This window comes from Ambystoma mexicanum, chromosome 3q (assembly GCF_040938575.1).
Source record: "Ambystoma mexicanum isolate Mex_15411 chromosome 3q, UKY_AmexF1_1, whole genome shotgun sequence".
Classification (NCBI taxonomy): domain Eukaryota; kingdom Metazoa; phylum Chordata; class Amphibia; order Caudata; family Ambystomatidae; genus Ambystoma; species Ambystoma mexicanum.
The window spans coordinates 1,224,979,052-1,225,001,370 of NC_090926.1; the positions used below are offsets into that span (position 1 = coordinate 1,224,979,052).

At 47.8% G+C, this 22,319-nt stretch overlaps 1 protein-coding gene across 3 annotated transcripts in view; it reads left to right on the plus strand.

The window, feature by feature from the left end:
* The window catches only part of MAST1 (microtubule associated serine/threonine kinase 1), a 1,484,042-nt gene that overhangs the window by 917,388 nt on the left and 544,335 nt on the right, over positions 1-22,319 (plus strand). For all 3 annotated transcript variants that reach the window (XM_069604134.1, XM_069604135.1, XM_069604136.1), the window contains one exon: positions 3,649-3,734. In XM_069604134.1, the coding sequence (XP_069460235.1) occupies positions 3,649-3,734 (86 nt within the window). The remainder of the gene's footprint in view (positions 1-3,648; positions 3,735-22,319) is intronic.

The window sequence follows — 22,319 nt, forward strand, 5'->3', positions numbered from 1 at the left end:
TTTCAGAAAAGGGTGTACACGGGAGTTCTTGAGAAGTGAGGGGAAGGCATCAGTGGCAAAGGAGTGATTACAGTAATCGGTCAAGGCTGGACGAGAACAGGAGAACAGGGGGCAACAAATGCTAAATAAAATGTGTTTACTTACCCTCGACTCTGACTTTCTCAGAGGACTAGACGGGACGACTGGGGGTCGCTGGAAATCCCAGCCGTTGGTTCCAGTGAGAGGTTCCCAGGAGCTGCTGGTGCAAGGATTCTTCCGATCAGGACCAGGAGCAGAGTGCAACTCTTGACGATGAAGAAATGCAGAAAGCACCGATGCAGACCTCTTCTGGAGACTGGAAAGGATGGGGAAAGGCGAGTTCCATTGATGGCCACCTAAAACAGACGTCAGTAGGTGTCCTTCCCTTGAAGCTGGGAGTCTGAAATTCGTCAGGTAGGTGACTTACACCACAAGCTGTTGACCACCGATGTTCTGGCAGCAAACGCGGAATGGCAACATTACTCGCGAGGTAGCCCACTGAAGAGCTGGTCGGACCACCGGGTGGTCCAGGGACACTTTTGAAGGCTCAGGATGGCTGGATCCTCAAGAACACATTGATACTGGTTGTTTCAACCAGCCTAAGGGATGACGCACCGCACAAACCTTGCAGATCAGGTAGCCCAACAGTGCTTTACTGGGCCAGTTGCAGGAAGGGATCCTGGGCCTCTTCAAGAGTCTTCTTCGGATCTTCCGTCAGCTGCTCTTCTTCACAGGATTCTTGGCTCCAATGCTGATCTGCCAGAATGGCTCCTGGAGTCCTCATCTATACAAAATCAAGCTTGGAAGCAAGTCCAAGCCCACAAATGGTTAGGATCTGCACCAATCAAACTGCCAGGAATGTTACAATCAGCGACCTTATGTCCCACACCCAGACTTTAGGCACCACGGATGTGGAGTGGGTCCAGACAGTCTCACTCCCTGACACACACACACCCGCACACACGCTTTCTAGGGCAGGTGCATTACCGTATATGGTATTTCCTGACCTTGCAAGGCAGGTAGAAGGCCATACAACATTATTGCCAAAGAGCAAGCAAAATTCTCATGGCGTTCCCATTTTAGGCCACTCGCCATGTTTTGTAGCCATACACAAAACGCAAATGTGCACACTAGAAATAACACAAAAAATGGTTCAAATGGATTTGCTGCCACCAGCTTGTCTTTAGGCACATATAAAAGTAACCAAAAATCCCAACAATAAAAGACTAGGCTGATACAAAAGCAACCCCATTGCTCTGCATTGTAATGCCAAAAGGTTACAAAAAGTAAAAGACAAAAGGGTAACATAGTTTCCCACTACTGATAGTCTGAAGGCATTATCAGTTTCCCCATAACAAAATGAGTAAAGGGGAGGGACAGGTTCAAAAACAAAAGCAAAATGTTTGCGGTCCATAGAACATAGGAAGTTAATAACAGTAGCACAAGATTTTTAAAAAGTGTTCTTGATCCCCTTCAGGAGATAATTAAAGACACATTTGACATGCTCTCCTTCCTTTGCCAATGGATAACTTTACACCTCCAAGATCACTATTTACAACAAAAGTTACTGAATAAGTTACATTTTTATGAATTATTCTATGTATGCAAAAGCTTAAACTACTGAATGCTAGTCAAATTCCGAAAAGACAGCTGTCTTTGACCATAGGTTCCTTCTTCGTTTTTTGATTTTTGCTAAAGACAAACAGTGCAGACATTTTAGCCACATTTTAATAAAAGTACCGTACTATTCTAACTAAGAGCTAATTTTAAGGCAATGAATTAGTATAATGCATACATTCACTTATATAAACCAGAATGGATTGATGTTAGAAAATAAGCTATTTACATTTGGTGTACTATTACAGCCCATGTGTTTCATGGATTCAAATGAAACAGGCTGGAGCTGTATCCTGCTACTATTTAATACAGTACAATCTACTTTATTCGGAACAATTTGATGCATTTAAGTTCATGTACAACAGTAATCACAATAAAACAACATAACAAACAATATTATAAAAAGAGTTTCCAACTGGAGTCGTGCTGAGTCAGGAGTATAGCTAGTCATGTGTTAGCTACTCGAATAAGATACTCATATAAACATTTAAAAAATGATCAGAATGCAAAATTATTTTGAAAGAAGAAAAACTGCTTTATGCATGTCAAGAACATCTCTCTTCATTTAAGCTCTTGCATCAACCACGTTAGGAGGTACCAGGCAATCAGAGGTGTTTCTGCTAATTATAAAAGTGCATATTGGGCAGGTCTGAATTGCATTGCTCCTTAATGCCGGTAGCAGTGTGTTTTTTCTAATTTACACATAGAAAGACAAAATGCAGTAAATCTGTCTCAGTGACATTGCACAGCAGACAGTTTACCTCATAGGTGTTAATCATGCATCTGTTATGCCATTCCCTGTTATTGCCCTAAGGGATAATAAATGAAACCTAGCGCTGGTAATCAAGAGCCGTTCAGATTTAAGATCAGTCATTAGGTAGTCAGAGATATTAATAGATGTAAGAACTATGGGGGTCATCAGGAGTTGGGCGGAGTGGTAAAAATGCGGCGGTAACACTATTACCGCTAAATTACTGCTCCGCCCAATCCAGAGTTTGAGCGGAAAGTGTGAGGTTTACTGCCATCATTTTGCCTGAGGTAAAAATCTCCCCTTTCCGCCCATTTGCAGCGCTATTACCGCAACGCAAATTGCACTGCAGTAATATCACCCAGCATGCCCCATATAGTCCGATGGGGACTTACAGCCTTACCGCAACTCGGGATCCGGTGCTAATAGCGCCAGACTGAGTTGCAGTAACGCTATTCGTGTTGGCGGTAATCCAGTGGATTTATTGCCAGGATACCGCCAAGTTTGTGATACAGCACTCTTCTCGTTCTGTCAGTAAGAAACATCTGAGATTTCCCATAGTTTCAGCGTCTACTGACTTTGTGATGTTGGTTGGATTTGTAAGAAGTGGCCAGCAGCGTTAATCTTGGCAAAACATTTCCTTACAGAGGAAAGCAAAGGTATGGAAAGGCAGTTTGTCTGTCTCTTAGGTGATTTAGTAATATTTTAGAGAATACTTCCTTTTTGTTAGTCTATCTGTTAAACTAGCGCTTTACTGGTTCACGCAATAGCCATCTTATAGATGTGACATTACCAGTTTCCCATGGATAGCAAAAGTTGGAGCAGAAGATGGCAGACTAAGGAGAGCTTAAAAATATCAATTTTCTTCAGTTTGCAGGCATGATAAGCTAGAGAATCCACAAAAACAAGCACCATGTTTTACAATGGCGTTGGGTTTGGCGATATATGTTCTTCGGGCAATGCATAATTGTGCGCAAACATAGGTAGGATGATTTCAGTGATTCTGTGTGGATTGTGGATACTTCTGAAGTGTACATTCTATGATTAGTTCCATTGAGTTTTAGTTATTCATAGCCATTTTAGGGATGTTTGGCATTAGTCTTTGTTCTGGTTGCAATTTTTTTCTGCATGTATTAAAAGCTCCTTCATTTTGATGCAGCAAGAGGTAAATGTTGATAGAGGTGGGCGATTGATTGTGGGCTAAAGGGAGCAGCACCCAATGTTTTACTGTCACAAGTACCTTTAATATCTTTTTCTCTTTCTAGGGCCGGGGAACTTCTACGAAAGGCCAAAAACCACCAGGGGAGAATGACTTTGAAACCATCAAGTTGATCAGTAATGGGGCGTATGGGTGAGTGAAGCATCTCAGGGCGTTTATGGCAAGTGGGAAAGGTTTCTGTGTCTGATTTGCTAAAAGGGAGAAATACGTATAAACTGTTGGACATGGGTGTTTCCAGGGGTCATTATTCTGCTTGTAGAAACTGTTATTGTCCGGTAAAGCATGTAAACAGGCACGGTGCAGATGACTTGCAGATGACTTGATTGAACTCACCTATTTGGACTTACATCCATTTAAACTTTGTTTATTGGAACTTCTGTCATGTTCACTGCAAGTCTGTCCATGGGTCTATGCTTGACTCTTATCCCAAGCCTAAATCCAACTGCTGAGGCCATGCCAGATCTTAACCCATAAGGTTATTCATACGCCAACATTCACCATTTTATACCTAACTTCTAATCAAAACCCCTACATGAAGCCAAACCATATATCAGTTGGCTCTAACCCTAAACAGATATCTTACTACCATAAAATATATTTCCTAAGAACCATAAACTATATTTCCTAAGAATAAAGCTCAGAGCTGGGGGTTAACACGCCAGAGAAATTCCCATTTTCGGGCGCAATTAGCGCTGCACTATTAGCTAATAGTGCCGGACCTGTTGGCGGTAACGCTATTAGCACTGACGGTATTACCACCGGGATACCACCAAACTCGTGATGAGGCCCTATGTCTAAACACCTAAACATAAATCATGTATTTGTTAAAACATTGAGGTAATCATAGTGGCACCTTACAGAATGGTAATAGACTATGGACCTCATCACAAGTCCAGCGGTAACCCTTAAAAGCGGCAGTAACGGTATTAGCGCTGACAGTACCGCTCTGCCGGATCATGAGCTTGCGCAAATACTGCTGACTCAAAAATCACTGGGTGCCATTACAGCCGGCATCACAAGTCCATGTCTGGCGCTATTAGTGCTGAAAACCAGTGCTAATACTGCCAGAAGCACAGCACAGTTACCTCCAGCCTGTAGCTGGAGGTAAATGAACACAGTTTGCCTGAAATTAAGCCACAGGTCATCCCAATGCTTCCCAGAGGGCTACACAAGGCACACCCCTACTCCAAACACTGTCACTAGCCACTGTGAGCTGAGACAGGCAGCTGCTCATGCTTCATTTGGAAGTAGAGAGGCTGGACAACAGGTCAGGGCACAGGGAGTACAGGGGGTGGGCAGGAGGAGGAGAGCACAAGAAAGGTGTGCCCTAATCCCCAGGGTCAGGACCTCCCCTGCGACCCTCACAGAAGCGCAGTTGGTCACCCTGTACAACCTCAACAGGGAGACCATAACGCAGCTGCTCACCACAATACAGGACAACATAGGGAGCAGGATCAACATCCCGACAGCTGTGCCCCCACTGCTGAAGCTAGTGTCCGTCGTACAATTCCTTAGAACTGGCACCTTCCAGCACTCCATGGCCATAACGGACAGTATGGCACAGCCCACATTCTGTGCAGTGCTGGCCCAGGTGCTTGAAGTTCAACGCCACATCTCACTACCTACCACCCCAGTACAGGTCAGTGCCATGAAGGCAAAGTTCTGTGCCGTTGCCCAAATGCCAAATGCGATCGCTGCCCTGGACTGTACCCATGTTGCGCTGGTGGGCCCCCAGGCCAATGAAGCAGTATACCGAAACCGCAAGTACTGCCACTTCCTGAATGTGCAGGTGACCAGCGACCCCAACCTCCTCATCACCCACTGCTAAACCCGCTACCCTGGTTCCACCCATGATGCCATGGTCCTACGGAACATCACACTGCTAGGATGCATGGAGGGGCACAGTGGACAACGGACCTGGATAGTGGGTGAGTAGAAAAGCTAGCACACGTGCTGCAGGCCATATGTCCAAAGGAGTCGGTGAGGGTCTCAATGACCACACAAAGTATGGCATGACAAGCAAATGTGAAATCCGCACCTTACGTCCTCCCTCACCGACGTCACAGTACAGACCAGGGAGCATGCACATGTCGGACCTACCTGCATGGAGAAACATTAGTACACATACAGTATCAATTAAATACACCAACATGTCTCCAGGTACCACAGTGCAACATGTAGCAATGGGTGTGTGACCCATGGCCTGTTGGTCACTGCCCTGTATTTGGGTAGGGCACGGTGTCCATGGTGGGCAGCTTATGTTTGACATGCATGCTTGTGGTCCTTCAGGGCCCCAAATCTCCTCCTGGGTGTCACTCACGTGGTGGGGAGGAGGGGGTTGGCTTGTCCCATGGCACTGCTATGGCTCTATGGGGCACTGATGTGCAGCCAGCAGGGCTGCATTGTGGTGCACAGTGATTAGCAGGCTGGGCACATGGCGGTGTGTGGGACGTGTACTTTCCTGTGGCTTGTCTGCCATGCCGTCATGGGTCTGGCCTACTGGGCCCACAACATGCTGGTGTGACTGATGCATGGTGTTGTGGTTGCTCACACACCTCACTCCCGCTGGCATAGGGTGCACCTGCAGGGGTGTGGTGCACATTGCATTAGTTTGGTTCACTTGACTGCCCTTGCCGATTGTCACAATTTTCTCCCTTTGCTCCCGTTCCCACCACTTGGGGGCATGATTTGGGGTTTATTCCCTACTGGACTTTCCTTCCGATCCTTATGCTACAGTGCTGTGGTGAATTGGGAGTGCTAAATTCTTATTTTCCGTGCTGCTTCCCTTCCGGATCCATTCCAGGTTTTTGGCAGCCAGCATGCTGCTTTAATTAGAAGACTGTTCTTTGCAGAATGCCTGGCCCAATGCTTCATCTCTGCCCTTGCAGGACAAGGTTGGATGGAGGATAAGTAACACCTGTGGCTGGCAGGTGCAGCAAGCAGCACACCTGAGGCGTGTGCTTGTTAAGCAGCTTTAAACGTCTCAGTTTGTTTCAGTCCAGCGCTGGTCATTGATGCAGTGTTTCTCTTTGTGACTGGTCCCTTGTTCCTATTCCTTAGTTTAGTGTCTAATTCCTAGTTGATTTTTCTTGTTCCTTTTCCCTGGATTTCGAATTCAATGTGCTTATTAATGATTTCTGCTTCCTGGATTCCCTATCTGTCTTCCTCTGTTTTGCAGGCAGCACTTCCCAGTGCTTTACCTTTTCTGTGCACCCCAGTTTGCCTGTGTTCTAAATTTCTTTGACTTTGCCCTATTCTGCTGTGAAACATTGATCCTTTAGTCTCTCCTCGTTTATAGATTTTGCATTTTGCCTTTTTCCCCTGGTTGGGCAGGGGGAAGTTTTGCCTTTGTAATTTCATTTTCCCTGCTCCTGTTCCTTTACTTTCTCTTGGAATATATTCCAGGTGTTCCCTTGCACTTCTCCATTTGTTTCTGTTGTGATGTATGTGCTTGTCTGTATGTGGAATACTCAGTTAGAATATAGATCACTGTAGAATGCTGCTGATGTAGAATGTTATTACTTGGTTGATGTCAGTTGGTTTGCTGTCCTCCAGAGTATGGTTGGGGGTCTTTGTGTTCTTGTATCCTGTAAAATAATTGCACTGACGAGCACCATGAAACTTGTGGGTCCCTTCTTTACATGTTCCTATTGATTGTTAGGTGTGGTGTGCTGTTGTAGCTAGCTCCTGTGTGAATGCCTATGTTTTCCTCACTATTCTGTAATCACTAATCCTACTTGCCCCTCGTCATGAGTCCTATGTATTAACTTATCCTCCCATTTCTGTTATAGCCTTTTTGGGTCCCTGTTTGATCAACAGGGTTCGTGGGCTTCTCTGACATTTCAGGTGGTATTTTCTCGTCCTCGTGAGTATTGTCTTTAAGTTACCTTAAACAATACCATCAAGGGTGTTAGCTCACAGATCCTGTTGTTGCTTGCCCCATATGTGGGCTAAGCGCTACCAGTACCTGTAACAGCAATTGTGGGTAAGGAGCTTGCCGACTTTCTTTGTAACCATAAGGAGATTCTAAGTGCTTACCCAACATCCCTTTTCATGTATTTGTATTGTTATCACGCTCTACTTCCACATCCTGGGTTTTAGTGTACATGTGTCATGGTTCCTTTGTGCATGCTGTTTGACTCAAAGCTATTCACTGTGTGATCTTGTGCACATTTCCCTTGCTATACTCACTGCCTTTGTCCTCTCATGACACCGATGCTGTGCCACCCCATCACTCTTCCCTGTTTGCAGGCCCAGTTTATGGGTCTGCTGACTTGTGTTCATGTCCACTGGGGCATCTTATGCCGGGCTATCATTTGTGCATGTATTTGTTGGGGGGTGGGTTGACTCAATTCCTGTCTTCCTCACTTCCCGCTGGCACCCGCCTCCACACTGCCAACTCCCTTTATCCTCTCGAGGCCCACACTGTGCTACATTTCTCCTCCCAGGCGGTGAAGACCAGTGGCTCAAGGGTGTCTCCTCCTGTCTCCAGGGACTCCCGGCGGTGTTGGGATAGCAGTCCCTGCACCCTGACCCTTCGGTCGTTCCACCGCTTGCGGCATTCCTCTCCATCACTGGGTACACTGGAGATTGCTGTCACCTTCTGTGGGATCGAGTTCCAGATGGCAGTCCGGCGCTGCCGACTGGTCTTGAGTTGGCGACTGCCATACAGTTACTTGCAGTGGGAAGTTACCTCATCTGCGAGGACCACCAGCTCCCCCTTGCTAAATGTGGGTTGACGCAGATGATTTTCAGCCACCTTGCCTATTGTCCTTTCCTGAGACATTTTTGCTGCTTACCAGGACCGGATGGCTGCAGGAAGTGGAGATATTTAATGGATTGTGTTTTTCAAAATGGCAGCTGCAGTCCTTTCCGTTCCAGCAGTGATGCAGTTTCCGCCGGCACTATTAATGTTGGCGGTAATACCACCAGGTTCGCTGGAGCTAGCGTTATTCGGGCCGATTTCTTGGCAATTGCCCTTGTTTCGGTGCAGTTACCGCCTGGCGCTAATAGTGTTACCGCTGGAGTCGGGGTGCGTTCACGGCAGGTGATGATGCGACACTAATTTCGGCGCATGACCCTGCGGTAAGGCCATTAGCGCCCGGCAGTAATTGCGCTGGATTACCACCAGACTTGTGATGAGACCCTATATGTAAATATATACATTCATCCCGAAAATGATCACTTAAATTGACTCCTATTTCTTACCTCACTAAATGTTACAAGTAGCAAGAATAGTGATGACTGGAAGCATGACATTATTCTGCTGACTTTGCATTCTGTTTGAAAGTGAACACAGGGCCACAGGTTTGAGAGAAAACACTGTTTCATGAAGGAAATGCACCATGATGAAACAATTCTCCAGGCAGGGGTAAGAGTGTACAATACCTCTCCTGAGAAAGGGTTCATTTGCATCATGACCTTTGCATTTGTGCTGAAGCCAAAGGAAAGGGCTCTTTACTTACACTGGTCATTCCCCACTACAAACTGAAGGACACAGCAATGAGGAACAAAAATAAGGTTCATCTCACATCACCAAGACAGCTCTCCATCTCAATCATATCTGAGACAGAGAAATTATTTTGAAAGGCTCATTTGGAGAGGTTGAACTAAGAGTTCACATTGATTTTTCTGCAGTTCCACACTGTCTGTCCTCTTTATGGTGATCAAGAACCCCGCCATTTTCAATAAGAGCAATATCTTCTCACAACTTGAGAAGTTTGAGCACCTGCTCCCAGGAGTGCAAAGTAGTAGGAGAGTTAAATCAGTAGAAGAGTTAAATAAGAGTAGGGGTGTGAAAGGGAGGTGATTGGAGCCTCTAGCCACCACCAAGAGGTTGAGCAGATCCTTAGTGCTGGAAGCAGCCTGTAGATGAAATTCGTCCACCCCTCCACCTCGATTCACTCGGTTCATGTAGGTTCCAACTGCACATATTTTTGTTTCACTTGTACTAGACGCTCTGCAACTTGTTTCAGGATTTGCTTTAACTTTATACCAGATAAGCTTTTCTATTGTACTAATCCAAAAGGTGTTTGATTTTATTTGGAATGGTTACACTTATGTCATTTTGGATGGTACTTCAGTAATCCAATATTTAATGTCTTTGCCTAAATACAGAGATGAGCAGGCCAAATAGGGTGTCCTTGAAGTGTCTAACTTGGGTGGCTCAGCACCTAAAATGGTAGCCTATACAGGGTTATTTTCCTCGTGGCGCGTCTCCTGCAAGCCCCTGCAATGAAATAAGATCTGCATTTCAAGCTGTATTTCCTAGAGTTAGTTTGCAGGCTGTTTGGTGATGAATATGTGAGGAGCCAGGAATGAGATGCGGACATGAAGAGGTCATTGTTTTGGGTATAGACTTTTATGTCAAACAAAAATGGGTTGGAAAATGCCTTGCTGTCCCTACTCTAAGAGGTATTCTCCCTACCTTAACTAAAATTAAGGGTCTGTCGGATGTCAATATGTCCAAAGCCAAATGCCCAGTTTCCAAAGTTCTATTCTGGTCCTCACATCCCAAAAAACATTTCTAAGTCGAAAAGGATAATGTCTTGGCCTCGAAAGGTGTACAAAAATCTTTGATTTCAAAAGGAAAGAGGTAATTCTAATACAAAAAGTTCCCAATTGGATGACTTTCACAGTTCCAGTGTATTATTCCATTCCCCAGGTTTTCCTCTTATATATACGTCCAAGCTCCTGAGGGTAGGAGCCTTTCTTAGACTTCTATTTTCAGCAAAAATTGTTGGTATGTTGAACAAATTGGCTGTTAGTCTTAGATACCTGGTGTATTCCCTTGCCAGGTTTCTTCTTCTCTTTAATGTAATTTCAACAGTTTGTGGCTATACCTGGTGTCTCCTCATATCAGGACTTCCTCATGTGATCTACATTACACACTTGCCAACTTGACTTTGCATAGTATACGTTCCTGCCAGGGCTTTCTCATAGGCTTTACTTGACACACTTTCAAACTTGAATCTGCATGGTATACTCTCCTGCCTGGTCTTTTTTATGTGCTTCACTTGATGCACTTGCAAACTTTAATGTGCCTGGTATACTCTCCTGCCAGGGCTTTCTCATGTGCTTCACATGGCACACTTGCAAACTTGACAATATTTTGTATTAATTCCATTATTTCTCTTTTGGGAATATCGACTCTCACATTCTGTCTTGTAGGCTACATTTATTATGTTTTGCTTTTGGTAGGGTTGCCGAAATGCCCGGTTGTACCAGCTTCCCTCGTTTGGACTCACATGTTCTCTGTGGCATGCTTCGGTTCTCCCACGGTAAACATGCAGTGGCTCTTTGGCGTCCCATTCCTTCTCTCTGGGTTTGCGTTGTGGCTTCTGCATCCCTTGTGGCTCCTGTATGCCTGCTATGTGCTTCTCTGTGTTTGTCCAGTACCCAAAAATGCCTGGAAGTCATCCCTTCTCTTCCTTTTTTGGCATCCTCACAGTGGACATGTTCCATTAGTCTTCTTTCCTTGGCCTTCTCCGTGAGCCGGTTGGCTCCACGGTCTTCCCAGCAGCACAAGGGTCCCTCGGTCAGTACAGAGAGGATGAGATTCTACCAACCAGCATCCCCCTCCTGGCAGGTGGTTGTGTTTTAAGTGTCCCAGCACCAATTATGCGTTCACAACCACTAGAGCGCAGCTTGTGCTTCTGGTCTTTTTGGCGCTTCATTACTCCACTCAGCTTTCTCGTCACCATACGTTTACATTCATGGAAAGGAAAGTTAGTTCTTGTTGTCTTATAGACAAGGCATGGGAAGGTATTCTTAGTAGCTTCCATGGGTGGGTGAAGTAAGTTATGACAATATGCCATTAATACATGGGAAATAGAGAGGGTATCCCTAAAAGGAAAAGGGGGGTGCCATGACTCGTCAGATGATGATGTGTCACTCCCTTAAGGGTTTCCTACCACTATGTGATTCTCGCTCCCTCATATAGTCGATCCTAGGATCAGGATCAGGTTGCGGCTGCCGACCCATGCCACATGGAGAGAGGTCACCGCTGGGAAATGAATGATGATACCATTAGATTAATCATAAATAGCAAAGACTGTGCTGATTTCATTTAGTCTTCACTTTTGTGAGCTGTTCCTCAGTGGTTGGGAGGTAGAGAATTAAGCCCTTGCCTTAGGCACACTGCACCAACTTAATTGACTTTGAGCATTGCAATTATTTGACAAGTTAATCAGTATGTAGATTTGCACTAATCATAATACTAGTCTGAGCGAATTTGTATTTCAAACTCAATAGTTTGTTTAGCTGAAGCAATAAACCTTTTGTACTGGCTGCATGCTTTCTTTAGCGACATGAAAGGAGGAAAGAAATCTTGCCAACCCCCATATAGACCATTAATAAGAGTCAGTTAAACCCTATTTTTTCTGAGTGCCAAATTATCTTAAATATCCAAAATATTGTTCACAGAAAAAGAAACACTTAATTGAAATTTCACAGTATGCTTTCTTTGATAAAGCGTGTATTATTTTGTGGTTAATGTTCAAGAAGACAGAAATATCAGTGATGTGACACTGCATCAACAGGACCTTGTTCCTACATAGTGACTTTATAGATGCAAAACAAGAAATTAGTCAACATGACATTTTGTATGATTTTAAATATAAGCTTTGATGTTCTTTTTATGAGGTACTACGATGGACTCCTATTTACAATTGACTCCTATGGAGCCTGCCTGCTTTTTGGTGGTGAAAAAAGCTGGTGAGCTCCATAGGGATCCCAAGCATTTGCACCCGCATGAAAATACATGTGAGGGCAAATGCTGGTTATTTGTATAGTTGAAAGGCAGGGAGCGGCGGAAATGCAAGTTGCGTTCCGCCCCTCCTCTCTGCCACACAAATTGACGAAAATGGGGCTTACCAGATATGCAATGCTAAAAGCCTTAGGCTGGCAAGGCGTTTACATATTGCATTTCTTGTACACAGAGCCGAACATGTGCTCCCAAGCATTCTTTTGCTGTAATGAAGGGAACACATGTCAATATGCACCAGATAAAACAAATGTTGTTAACATTTCAAAGAATACAAAATATACTCTAAAATAATGTATTAATTGTCAAACTAAACATTGTGTCTGTCACCAAGTGTGCTTGTTAGGAATGATATATAGATAGCACCATAAGAAATCAAAAAAATAATTTTGGAGCATATCAGAGATTAATGGCATTCAGTATCAATTTATTGAAGTGAACCAAATGCAAATGAAGTCTGCAAATCAGTTTGATTCTTTGGACTACAACATACTGAATAGGAAAAGTCCCCACCTGCTTTGAGGCCTTGTTCTGAGCGAGGAGAAGCCTGTCCAATGCCCGTGCCTCACGTCCGTCCCACAGGGAGACACATCCCACCGACTTTCAAGCCCCCTACAAGGTGGGGGCTTATGGAGCCCGGCTGCAGACAAATGTAGGAGACAGCAGGGCCAGTTATGACTCAGGCCATCTGGTCTTACAGCCTTGGCCAGATGGACCCGGCTGAAGGACCAGATGGCCCGGGCAAGCACGCCCCAACCAAATGCACCACCGCCACAAGGCTGCTCCTGCCTTAAGGCCACGATCCAGGGTCTGGGGATTAAGCCTTCTGCTCTACTCCCTGATTGCCGGTGGGGCCCAGCTGAAGGACCAGATGACATGGGGCGGTCCGCTCCAACTAGTTGGATGGGTGGCCAACCTGCCTTCAGGCCACCATGCAACCGCCACGCACAGGGTCCGGGGCTTAAGGTGCCACCTCCTCTCCCTGAGGCCTGGGCTTAAGCCGCAATCCACAAACAAGGCCCATACTGTTTTCATTGCCTTCCACGGGCTGGGTCCTGCCACTCTGCCGCCGGCTGGGCCTAGGCCATCTGGTCTGTTGGGCGGGTGGGATTTTCTCAAGCCGCCTGCCGCACATTAGGTAGGACAGAGACCCTCTCGGAGTTGCCACAGCGGCAGCGTCTTTGTCAAAAGCTTGGCTCAGAGGATGACTTTCAATAGATCGCAGCTAGGTAGCTGCTCTGCTTCCTACAAAACCATGACCCAGAATTAGGTTGTCTACGAATGATTTAGCACCAGGGTCCCCACGAACATGATATGATATGATAGGTTATTTATAACGCGCTTAATACCCAGAGGTTTCTAAGCGCGGACCCGGGGATAGAACCTGTGTTGCTTCGTGTCGTCTTGCTTCCAAGGCGAGCACGTTGCCCCTGAGCTATCCTCCTAAGACATGCAGTGACTATGGGTGAGAGAGGTGACTCTCTTCTGTCCAGACTCGAGGCAAGCAGCTCTACGCACCGGACCACAGGCCGGCTATCCTAGGCCAACCGAGGGTCCATAGCACTGTTGTATCGTTAGGTTTTAGTGGGGATTCTAACTTACAGCCGTTCAGTCATATTCCTACAGATGGTAGCTTCACCCCATTGATTCCTCAGTCAAGCACATACACCAAATCTCTGAACCTGCGGGCGACAGCCAGCACTGGGGATAGCAACACCTGACCCCGTCCACTCGTATCTGACCACTAGGGAGCTACCGGGCTGCTCGGCCTTCGCTCTTGATTGGAAGATAGGACCACCCACATATGGGGGCATACCCTTGACATGGTCTCAAGGCGGGTTGAAGCTAATTGCTTGAAACTACAACCAAGGCTGGCCAGCAGTCCAAACCTAGATGGACCACATGCGCCAAATCGATCCCCAAGAGTGCAGGGAGGTACATGGCCAGGCCGCACTGTGGTCCGCTTGCAAGTCAGATGAGATTCTTTTGATGATCAGGCACACTACAGCTTGGAGAAATGTTGGCCTCTCGGAAAAGCCCCAAAGGCTTTCCCCTCCCTGCCGTGAGTCGGCAGGGCACCCCCAGCAGGCCAAGATCTGCTGGGACATCGCATGGGGAGTGGGGCCGGTTTGGAGGGTGCAGTGGTTTCACCACACAGCCTGCGTTGGGCACCGAAAACCAAGTAGCGCTCAGACAGGACTCATACACACTATCTACAGTTATCCGGGGGAAGGTGACTAAACTTTCTTGTAATCTGTGTACCCTGGGCGACAGAGGGGGAGGTCTGTGCAAAATCCCTGTCTGGTCTTGCAAGAGCCTCACTGCAGCTGAGGAGAGCGCTCCAGAGTTCCAGACAACAAAGGATCCGCAACAAAGGTAAGCCATGTTGGGCTCCAATACCACAATGAAGCTATCCATTTTTTTTTTTCTTTTTTATTTGTATACGGTTTATTCAAACCTTTACAAAACATCAAGACAAGCATATCAAAATTCACATGTTCCAAAACTTCTCCAGCATTGGATCTTTCATGGATTCACATGCTTAGAATATTCCCCGTCGTCAGACTGGGACCCCTTGGTACACATATATAGCCTTTTCCAATAGGAAAACTTCCGACACATTTGTGTCCTATCTACGTCCTTTTAGGACCCGCCTACGCATGCTCCGTAGGCCGTCCCAGTATAAGAGGCCCGCCCCCGCGGCTCCCCTTCAGATTTCAACCGTCTCCAAAGTAGTGGGATCTCCTCGCGTTGTCTTACTATTTTGTACAAGGTTGCATTACTGGAATTTGAGTACAGAAAATGTCCTCCGTGTCAGGAAAAGCGCTGTTCCGCCCAGGCGCGACGTGCGGCTTGAAAAAAGTTTACGAGGGGGACGGACATATGGATTGTATATATTGCCTCCACCCTCATCATTCGGCGGATAACTGCGACATATGCAAAGGGTTTTCTCAAAAAACCCTCAAAGACCGCAGTCGACGACTGGTGGCATGGCTGAATGATGGAGCGGGGGCATACCCCCCTTCCGAGGTAGGCTCCACACAATCGGCAAAAATATCACGCCGCGCTACCTCGTCGGAACCACCGGCGAAGAAATCTCGACCGACGGAAAAAGAGTCGTCTGGAAGTCACTCAACTAGAGACTCTTCGTCAAAGAAATCATCTTCATCAAAAAAGCATGAAAAGGAAAGGAAATCCTCCTCGGGCGATCATCATAGATTGACCACGAGTCGAGAGTCGAGTAAATGTAAGCCAAGTGTGGAAAAGGCGGGACCGCCAAAACCACCTGCTAACTCACCGTCGTCGACGGCGGCCCAGTCATCGGCCTCCACCCTGCCACTTACGCAGGTGGCATCCACCGTCCCACCGACAACGACGTCGACGATGGCCTCGTCGACGGGGGTTTTACAGGAGGCCTGGAGGCCTGAAATTTTTGATCCGATCCCCCCGGATACTTTACTACAAGAACAGGCTGTGTTGCTGTCCTCGGAGGACGAGAATGAGAGAATAGCTGGCCCAGCAGACCTAGGGCTACGAGTGGCTGACAAGTCGTCGACGAGGGGGTCCGTTATACCGGTATCTGCCCCTCTTCTCAATCCTTAATCTGTTTTGTCGTCGGAAATTCTGTCCACGCTTCAGTCGTTGTTACAGTCGTTGGACCAGAGACTACCTCAGGCAAACCTACCACAGTCACCCGTCGACGAGCCGGGCCCGTCCCGTCAACCGAGGCACCTTCGCACGCCAATCTCAGCGCTGGCACAAGAGGAAGGTGAGCTGCCAGATTCAGAGTCTGACAGGGGAGCCATGTCGGATATCTCATCATCCCCCTCCAGGGATCCAACCTGGGAGTCAGAGGTGGAGTTGGAAACCCCTAGAAGCCCAGCTCACCCGTCCCCTCCGGACGACATTGCGTCATTCCATTCTATGATGGAGAAGGCATGCAAAGAATTTGGTTTGTCCCAGGAAGAACAGAAAAAGGACTGTTTTTTGTTCGACCACATGGGTAAGAGAAGGAGTTCTGTGTTCTCGATACCAATACTAGACCATGTATGGAAGGAGGGGTTGCAGACAATGCGTCACCCGTTTTCAGAACCGGCTGTGAAGGGAGCCTGGAAAAAAAGTTTAAGGCTCCAGAGTCTACCCCCAAGTGTTTATCCTCCCAACCAACGCCAGACTCGGTGGTCTCGGCGGCAGCGGCGAGGAAGGCGAAGGCCCAGCACAAGTGCGCGACTCCTCCTGAGAACGAAGCGAGACGCCAAGATGCCTTTGGCAAAAAAGTGCTATCCGTGGGAGCGACCACAGTAAAGGCCGCAAACTCGCTGGCAATTGTTGCCAGATACGATAGGGAGATGTGGCACAGGCTAGCTCCGTTGCTTGATCATCTTCCGGAAGAGCATAGGAAGGCAGCGATGTTACTCGTCCGAGAAGGTGAGGAAGCCTCAAATCACGCAATAAACATTGCGGTGGACCTCGCTGAGTCAGGCTTCAAGCAAGTCAATAATGGGGCCGTATTACGTCGACAGTCATGGCTTAAGTGTACCTACTTCAGGCCAGAAGTACAATACAAAGTTTATATATGCCCTTTGAGGGAGACCTTCTTTTCGGTGAGAAGGTGGACGAAGCCCTAAAGGGAATGAAAGAGGACTCGGACACGGCACGTTCATTGGGTGCCCTCCAGAGTGGCAGAAACTACAAGTCTTTTCGTCCCTTTAGAGGGGCTTCAGGTAATTCAAGATTCTCTGAATCTGGAGACAGATCCTTTGGCAGATCAGCTTACCCCTCCCAGGGATACAGACGTGCCTCCCAAACGGCAAACCGCGCCGGAACTTCCAGACTTCCAGGAAAAGACCATCATATCCGTCGTCGTCGAGAGACAAGCAAAATAAAGATCAGCAGTGACATACAACACACCGTTCTGGGGGGAAGAGTTTCAGCATATGTCGACGAATGGGAACGAATAACGATGGATCAATGGGTGCTGGATACTATAAGAAACGGACACTCTCTACAATTCAAACACAGCCCTCCGCAAATTCCACCTGCGTTCACCGCTCATTCCCATCTGAAGATACTGCAACAAGAGGTAACACTCATGTTAGCAAAGGGCGTGATAGAATTAGTTCCAACATCACAGAGAGGTCAAGGAGTCTACTCAAGATATTTCGTCGTAAAAAAGCCGAACAGCAAATGGCGTCCCATTTTAGACTTACGCGATCTCAACAAGTCTTTAAAGAGCCTAAAATTCAAGATGCTCACTCTGCAGGAAGTGATCCGCGCCGTTCAAGAGGGGGATTTTCTAGCGTCCCTGGATTTACAGGACGTGTATTTCCATATTCCAATGTGTCGGAAACACAGGAAATTCCTAAGATTTGTAATAGGGCGGACTCACTACCAATTCACTGTTCTTCCTTTTGGGCTCAAGACCTCCCCCAGAACGTTCACGAAATGCCTGGCTCCAGTAGCGGCCTGGATAAGGAAGCAAGGCCACCATGTATACCCATACCTCGACGACTGGCTGGTAAGGGGATCCTCCCCAGCGTCGACCAACACAAGTATACAAGCCACCATGCAGCTTCTACAACAGCTGGGATTCGCCATAAACTTCGAAAAATCCTCTCTGCAGCCATCGAGATCGCTGGTATTCCTGGGGGCACAGTTCGAGACCCAGTTAGGGCTAGTGAAACCTTCTCTCGACAGAACCTCAAGACTCAATCAACAAGCATGCCGACTACGGCGAAACACCAAGATCTCAGTGAGAAAATACGTTTCGGTCCTGGGGGCCATGGCATCCTGCATCCATCTGGTGGAAAACTGTCGCCTATTCATGAGGCCAGTCCAAGAATTCCTCGCGGACCGATGGACGCAGGCTCAAGGATCGTGGTCAGACAAGATAACCATCGACGACGACAAGCTGCTTCGGACCCTTCAGTGGTGGCAGAGTTTCCACAATCTGAACAACGGCGTACCCCTACAGGAGCCGGAGTTTCAGCGAACCATAGTCACGGATGCGTCCCTAACCGGATGGGGAGCTCACATGGGTGCTCTCCAAACGCAAGGTCGCTGGTCTCCAACGGAGTCACTCCTACACATAAACGTGTTAGAGCTCAGAGCAGTACGATGGGCCTTGAAGGCATTCCTACCACACATCAAGGGCTCGCGAGTATGAATACTGACCGACAATACAACGGCCATGTTTTATCTGAGGAAACAAGGAGGGACGCGATCAAGAACTCTTTCCGTAGAAGCCCAGAAAACATGGCATTGGGCATTAAAGCACAAAATTTCCATCGTGGCTCATCACCTTCCAGGAGTGAGGAACTCCCAAGCAGACTCCCTCAGCAGAAGCATGGCCCAGATACTCGAGTGGGAAATGGACACAGTTCACCTGATGAAAGTATTCGAGAAATGGGGTCACCCCCCTCTGGACGCCTTCGCGACCAAAGACAACAAGAAATACGAGCAATTCGCAAGCAGATGGCCTCAAGAGGGCTCCAGGGGGGAGGCATTCTCCTTCCCATGGACGGACATGTTCCTCCTTTCCCCCTCATACGGAGAACAATACAGTGGATACACAGATACAATTGCCGGGTAATTCTAGTGACACCATACTGGCCAAGGCAACCGTGGTTCTCCGACCTGCTTCACCTGTCGCTGGAACATCCAATAGGGTTTCCCAAAACCCCGAACCTACTATCCCGGGAAAAAGGCACGGTGTGGCATCACGACCCGGACAGTCTCAACCTGTCATGATCTCTGCTTCCAAAAGGTCAGGGTTTTCCCAACTCCCTTGGAAGCAGATCCATAACCCAGGTTCCGAGTGCCAACCAGTCCCAAATGGGACCTTTTGGACCCAGTCCTGGCGCCAGTGGCACCAGGCTCATAAATATGCCCAGTCCCAGCGCTGGAAGCGCCGGGCTCATAATGCTTGGGTGGACTTACCTGCAGCAGACCATGCTGCTTACTTGCCTGCCAGTTGAGCCTCTGATCCTCTTCTGTTTGGAACTACTTTTCCTGTTGGGTGGGGCAGGAGCCACTCCCTAGGTTCAGAACACTGGAACTCTTCTGGAAAGCAGGAACTCTTTTCTTACCTAGGCGTGGCTGTGGAAGGAGACACCTAAGCACTACAGGAGGCTATTTAAACCACACCCGATGGATGAATCTTGCTTTGCGTTATTCTGCATCCTCTGCAGCAGAACGCTCATCGTGTCTTCTGCATCTGATCCTGGGCCTAAGGGAAAAGGCTTACCATCCTGAATCCAGTCTTCAGCAACACCTATAAAGACAAGAAAGAACAGGTTAGCATTACGGTCTTCAGTGACAGCTCTTCACTTACCTGGTCCATCGGCTGTCACCAACGCCTCGCGCTGCATTCCGACATCTGAAAGACAAAGGCTTACCTACTCTTCGTGCGCTCCGGAGGTCTTCACACTGCATTCTGGCATCTGAAAGACAAAGGCTTACCAACTCTTCGCACGCTCCGTAGGCCTTCGGCGCTGCATCCCGCATCTGAAAGACAAAACAAGGTACGTTTAAAGACATTGGGGAACTTTAATACTCACGTGCCATTACTCCTTTCCACATCTAACCCAGTGGGTATTCCGGCACCCTGCAGCCGCTCCGAACTTGTACCTGCAAAATAAAACGAGTTAGAGCGCATCGTGAAGCAGGCAACAAGCACTTACTTATGTGATATGATATGATAAGGTATTTGTAACGCGCCTATACACAGGTGTTTCAAGGCGCGACGAGGCAGGGAGGGGCGGGACAAGGGGAGACAGACAACGATCCTACTAGGCCAGGTGTCATTCAGATCGCGCAAGTGCAGGGGTGGGGGAGGGGGAAAAGTGCAAGGGGAAGGGGAGGGGGGGAAGTGCAGTACAAGGTAAGTGGCGTAAAGTAATAAATAAATAAATAGGGCCAGCTGGTGGCAAGTGCGAGGTAAGTGCAGAGCAAGTGCTGGGGAAAGGTGGGGGGCTGTAGGGATACAGAGACAGTCCCGCAGTGCAAAGGGGTTCCAGGGTATCAGTGCAAGAGGAGAGTGGCTGGGCCCAGGACCGAGGCCGTTTAGAGTGGTCCAGTTGCAGGATAAGTGCAGTTTCAGTGAAGAATTAATTAGCTGTTCAGCAGGGGAGAGGGAGAGAGAAAGCAGAAGCAAAGAGGAAGGTTTTGAGGTGCTTCCGGAACCGGAGATGGTTCTCCTCAAGTTTCAGGGAGGCAGGAAGGCTGTTCCAGAGGGAGGCCCCTGCCGCGGAGAGAGATCTACCCCCAGCTCGTTGCTTCGAGAAGCGGCTAACCCTGAGGGAATTGGAGGCGGATGAGCGAAGGGCTCGGGAAGGAAGATATTTGGGAAGAGAGAGTTGAAGGTATTTAGGACCCAGGCCCCAGAAGGCCTTGTGGACAATGCAGAGGGTTTTGAACTTTATCCTCGCAGCCACTGGGAGCCAGTGTAGAGATTTCAGTCCTGGAGAGATATGGTCCCTGGGCTTGAGGCCAAGGACAAGTCTCGCAGTTCTGTTCTGGATGAGTTGCAGAGGGCGGAGAGTGGAGGCAGGCAGATTAAGATAGAGGCTGTTACAGTAGTCCAGCTTCGAGAGAACCAGGGCTCGGGAGACAGTGAGCTTCTGGGGGAAGGAGAGGAAGGGAAGAATACCTCTGAGGAGGTGCAGCTGGTAGTGTGACCTCTTGGCGACGTCAGAAATATGAGGAGAGAAGGAGAGTGTGGAGTCGAAGATGACCCCAAGGTTTTTTGCCTTGCAGGTAGGAGCAGGGAGGGGGCCAAGGGAGGCAGGCCAGAGAGCTGCAGGGAAGGAGGGAGTGGGAGTACCGATGAGTAGAATCTCAGTGCTTCCAGGCGCTTCTATTCATCACACGGGCTCCATCTTCAACTCACTTCAGCCCGTCATCCACCATCGCCGGAACCCTGCAAAATAAGAGACATCATTACTAAAGACTTTAAAGACAATAGCATTACTCGAAACTTACCGTTCGTGCAGTAAACGACGGACAGCAGTCCTCTGAAGTCAAGAAGCCTGCTCCCCTTATCCAGTGAAGAAACTGGTTACAGCACCCTGCCCCGAGGCAGATGGAGAGCACGGCGTTCACTTACCTAAGGTGAGAGCGTTAACCTTCGGGGTTCTACAGGAGAAGAGAAAGGGAAAAAGAGAGAGACATTCAATAACCCAGTTCATTAATCCCATATTTTCTATCTGCAGACATCTTACCCTTCAAGTCAGACATACAGTGCACAGAGGTCCAGCCCAAAGAGCCAGCCGTGTGTTACACATCACCTTTGAAGATACGGTATACGCCCAGTCAAGACCGGCGCCTCTACGGGAATCAGGTGAGCGTTACACAACCTTACAGCCTGACTCCTGACTTTCCGGAGTTCGGTGCTTTAGACTTTTCGGAGGATTGTCAAAAAATTCTGCAAGCGGCTAGAGCCCCTTCTACAAACAAATCCTACTCCTATAAGTGGCGGAGGTTCTGTGAATGGTGTAGGGGACAACAGGGCCTACAACCGTTGTCGGTGACGCCGGAACAAGTTCTACCTTACCTGCTCCTCTTAGCGGAGAGGGGATTATCCTTCACATCGATAAAGGTACACCTGGCGGCCATCTCGAGGTTCACAAGGAAAAGGCAGTCGTCTCCTCTATTTAGCGACAGACTTGTAAAACACTTCATGAGGGGTTTATTTCGAGCTTTTCCCCCGGAAAAACGTTTCCCCCCGACTTGGAGTCTCAACACAGTGTTGGCAGGCTTAATGAAACCGCCTTTTGAGCCTATGGCCACGTCCGACATAAAATTCATTTCGTGGAAGTTGGCATTCTTGATTGCCATCACATCAGCTAGAAGAATCTCGGAACTGCAAGCGCTGGTCGTAGACCCGCCATACCTAAGATTCTTTAAGGACAAAGTAGTCCTGGCAACTAATCCTATGTTCGTCCCAAAAGTTC